Below are 3,713 nucleotides of genomic sequence, written 5' to 3'. Positions count from 1 at the left end.
AACCTTCTTTAAGAAAAGCAATAACATTATTCAAAAGTATATAACTATTTGTCACTCTAAGAAAACAAGAGTCAGTAAGTCAGGGCCAGACACGGTTTGTGACAACATGTCTTTATTTTAATGCTTATTAATTATATGATGAAGGAAAACAGATGAATAAGAACCCACACACAGAAATCCTCTGGTATCACAGAACGTTCTGACAACATTTGGACTTTATCTTTCTATTTGGACATTTTGGATGAGAAGATGGTCACCACTCCTGTCTGGTAGGTGGATGTTTTACCTTCAGACAGCGCTGACAGACAATACTCAGACAACTACACTGGAAAAGATGTTTTATGGATTTCATTTTGTTATTTATAGATTAAAAGTCCAATAACTGATTGTTTCTGATGTTAAAACCCAAATGTGAACCGTTGGATGACGTGAGAAGTGAGTGTGTGAGCGGAGAGCTGTGTCTGTCTGCAGAACAAACTGAAAGTTAATCAATGCTAGAGATTAGAGATGAATCAATGGTAGAGATTAGAGATGAGATGTAGAGAGATCATGATGGGGGGGGGGGGGGGTTCACAGGCTCTTGGAGCAAAGGAAAGGAAATTTGTCGGCGCACGGCTGGTCGTTCCAGTTCCTTCCTGTAGAGAGAGAGTTTTAAGAGTTTTAAGTTTTATCTTTCAGACTGGAACATATGACCACCTGCTATAAGTTTACAGATCATTTTGGATCATCATGTTTATTTAAAAGACAAGATGTTTCATATGTAGTTGTTTTTTACCGAGATAGGTTATCTCAAGGCAGTGCTCAGCTCCATATTTGTTGTCAGGCTGCCCATCATCCCAGCGTTTGTAGTCTAATGTGGATCCATCAGACCACATCCACACGCCCTCCTGGAGGAGAAAGATCGGTTCAACGTAAAATCAGAAGAGGATCCTCCTTTTTCTGTTTCATTTAGAGTAATTTTACTCTTTCTGTTCTTTAGTTCTTTCATCAAATTTAATTTTCTCAATAGCTCAAAAGACGAGTGACATCACTTCCTGTGATGATTAAAGTCTCACCTGCACTGAGTCAAAGCCTCCGATCCAGGTCCGTCTGTATTCACCGGTCACTAGGTTAATGAAGAGTTTGAGGAACACCTGTTCCTCTTCTGAGTGGACTGAAGCCAGATTCCCACCGGCGGCCTTGCAGAAGTTCTAACGGAGACACAAAATATAAATAACAGGTTAAAATCATTTAAGATAAAAAGATAAACCTAATCCCAAGATGACACAGATGCAATCTCAGGACATCTCATTATAATACTGACAGACCTTTGGACAATGCAGGACTTTTACTGTAACAAAGTATTACTACTTTTAGAGACTGAACTCCCCCAAAACCAGTCCCAGAAGTTGTTTGTTCAAGCAGCAATTAGGACTCTTATTTAGGTTCATAGTGGTGGCGCCCTCTAGTGGCCGTAGTAGCAAAGCAGGAAGTAAAGTGATTCATTTTTATCTCCTGTCATAACTACCATGACCACTAGAAATCTAAATATGGGTCAGGACAGTCTGGATAGTACTGCTGCACCTCGGCATCGATCCAACTCTTTCCCTGGAAGACGAAACCGAAACAGCGAGAGCCGAACTGAGTCCAACCAGGAGGACAGGGACCTAAAGGAGACAAAGTTAGACTCTTGTTACGGAGCCGTTTGCATTTCTTATTGTGTGTGTGTGTGTGTGTGTGTGTGTGTGTGTGTGTGCTCTCTCCCTTCTCCAGCTTGGTTGGTTATTGCATGTGCTCCCTCAGCTCCCTGGATAAAGGAGGGAGGAGACCCTCATATTTTCTCCTCCCATCATTTCCGTGTGATGCAATCAGTCGAGAGCAGATGTACGGGACGTTAACGTCTCGTCGTACAGCCAGGGACAGCGAGGTGTGTGTGGTACCTGATGTTAAACGTGTGATGGACTGATATGGACTCCATCCTCCCAAATGGATAAAGGACTTGCATGTTGGAGAATGTCTTCAGTTCCTCTGCAGAGTAACTCAGGTCTTTGGTTGAATTAATTAATTAGAGAGGAAGGAGATACACACACACACACACACACACAGACACACACAGACACACACACACACACACACACACAAACACGTAACATTATATGAACAAACAACAAGTCAGAGATCCTGGACTGACCTGGGCAGGTGTTAGTTTCTCCACGACACTGTGATCACAAAAAGACGTATTAAACACGATCAGTCTGATTACAGGACTACTCTACTTAACTTTATTTATACATCATCTTTGATACAAACATGCAGCCCAACGTGCTTCATAGAACAAACTTATCTAATATTTCAGCTTCCAGTTTGCACTCAGCCTACATTAAAACTAGTAACATTATTAAATCCCTGTCTCCTAATCTTACAGGTTGGGAAACCACTGCATTACACTGCATGAACAACACATGGAGTTGTTTTTAGTTTTTACTTACAGATGGAGCCAACAGTCCGATGGACAAACAGAGCAACAAAGCTAACGGAACGCCCGACGCCATCTGTGGAAAGACGTTCAACAAAGTCAACACAACACACAACTATTAAATATCAAACTATATATATGTGTGTGTGTGTGTGTGTGTGTGTGTGTGTGTGTGTGTGTGTGTGTGTGTGGTTTGATATTGAATTGTTTAACTAATTTAAATTGTCTAACTATTAAATACACTACGTGGTCTCAAAATATAAAATGTCCTTATGATGAAAACAGGATTAGTTGTTAAAAACAAAATAGAATAAATGTGATAATAAATATATTTACCTTTGCTGAGGTGGTGATTGGCTGACAGAGAAGAAGAACAGGCTGATGTCTGTCACTGATAGAAATTGTCCAGTATTTATATTTTATCAGTGTGTTGGGAGGGTGGCACGGTCTTCAAGTTACGCCCACACTTCCATAGTTACATTTAACTTCTTCCAGTAAGAGGAGGAACATTTGGGTGTTTCCTTTTTTTAATTGAATACTTCTACTCCACTAAATCTCAGAGGTAAATGTACATTTTACTGCACTACATTTATGTTACACATTGTTACTTTTTACAAAAAAAAAACCCTGCCATTGTCCAGCTCCTCAGTGTTCAGTCGGCAGATCGACCAACTCCTGCCCCTCGTGTTTGGTCTGCGGACCCGCCAACTCCTGTTCCTGTTACCCTGTTGAAAGACTGGACCAGTGTACCCGTCGCCTGGCTCCAGTCCAGCTGACTGGTCCTTCTCCAGACTAGGTGCCTTCCCCGGCCTCCAGAGGGACGCAGCCTTTGCCGCTGCCCGCAATTAAGTAAATGTCATTAGTTTTTGTCTCTCTCATGTCTTTCATAGGGCAAATAGCGTTATATCTTTCAGAGTTGAAACATTTCCGAGCACAGACCTGTTTTTACACAGTCTATGCCAGGGTCATCAACTATAATTGTCAGAGGGCCAGAATTTTGCCGACCATGACAGTCTCCTTGGGCCGGACCCTTAAATAAAAATTAAATAAAAAATCAATTTTGGTATAACATTATGATTGAGGTTTATGTTAATACTTTTTCCATTCACTACAAACTGAAGCTTTATGAGTGGTTCCTATCACCTACACCACAGACAACCACCAGGGGGGTGATAGATACTTTGCTCAACTAAATTAAGTCAATTTACTTATAGAGCACTTGAAAAAAAAACACTGAGGAAGTGAAGGGTCTCTTAAC

General features: G+C 41.1%; 1 protein-coding gene across 1 annotated transcript; it reads right to left on the bottom strand.

The window, feature by feature from the left end:
* Positions 1-177: 177 nt before the first annotated feature.
* On the bottom strand, positions 178-3,016 carry LOC116683348 (galactose-specific lectin nattectin). Its single transcript, XM_032509848.1, has 6 exons — positions 2,792-3,016; positions 2,469-2,531; positions 2,171-2,198; positions 1,564-1,646; positions 1,056-1,190; positions 178-887 (listed from the first exon to the last, which is right to left on the bottom strand). The coding sequence occupies exons 2-6, from the start codon at positions 2,529-2,531 to the stop codon at positions 738-740; spliced, it is 459 nt and encodes a 152-aa protein (XP_032365739.1). The 5' UTR covers positions 2,792-3,016; the 3' UTR covers positions 178-737.
* Between the last annotated feature and the right edge of the window lie 697 nt (positions 3,017-3,713).

This window comes from Etheostoma spectabile, unplaced genomic scaffold (assembly GCF_008692095.1).
Source record: "Etheostoma spectabile isolate EspeVRDwgs_2016 unplaced genomic scaffold, UIUC_Espe_1.0 scaffold00018940, whole genome shotgun sequence".
NCBI lineage: Eukaryota > Metazoa > Chordata > Actinopteri > Perciformes > Percidae > Etheostoma > Etheostoma spectabile.
The sequence above is the reverse complement of the archived record's forward strand: the minus strand, read 5'-3'. Positions and strand labels throughout refer to the sequence as shown.

Excerpts from the sequence above, each read along its gene's own strand:
- LOC116683348 (XM_032509848.1), bottom strand. The coding sequence starts at position 2,531 with ATGGCGTCGGGCGTTCCGTTAGCTTTGTTGCTCTGTTTGTCCATCGGA. Across the intron at positions 2,199-2,468 it reads TCGGACTGTTGGCTCCATCT|TGTCGTGGAGAAACTAACAC; the intron begins GTAAGTAAAAAC and ends TTGTGATCACAG. Across the intron at positions 1,191-1,563 it reads AGAGTTGGATCGATGCCGAG|AACTTCTGCAAGGCCGCCGG; the intron begins GTGCAGCAGTAC and ends TGTCTCCGTTAG.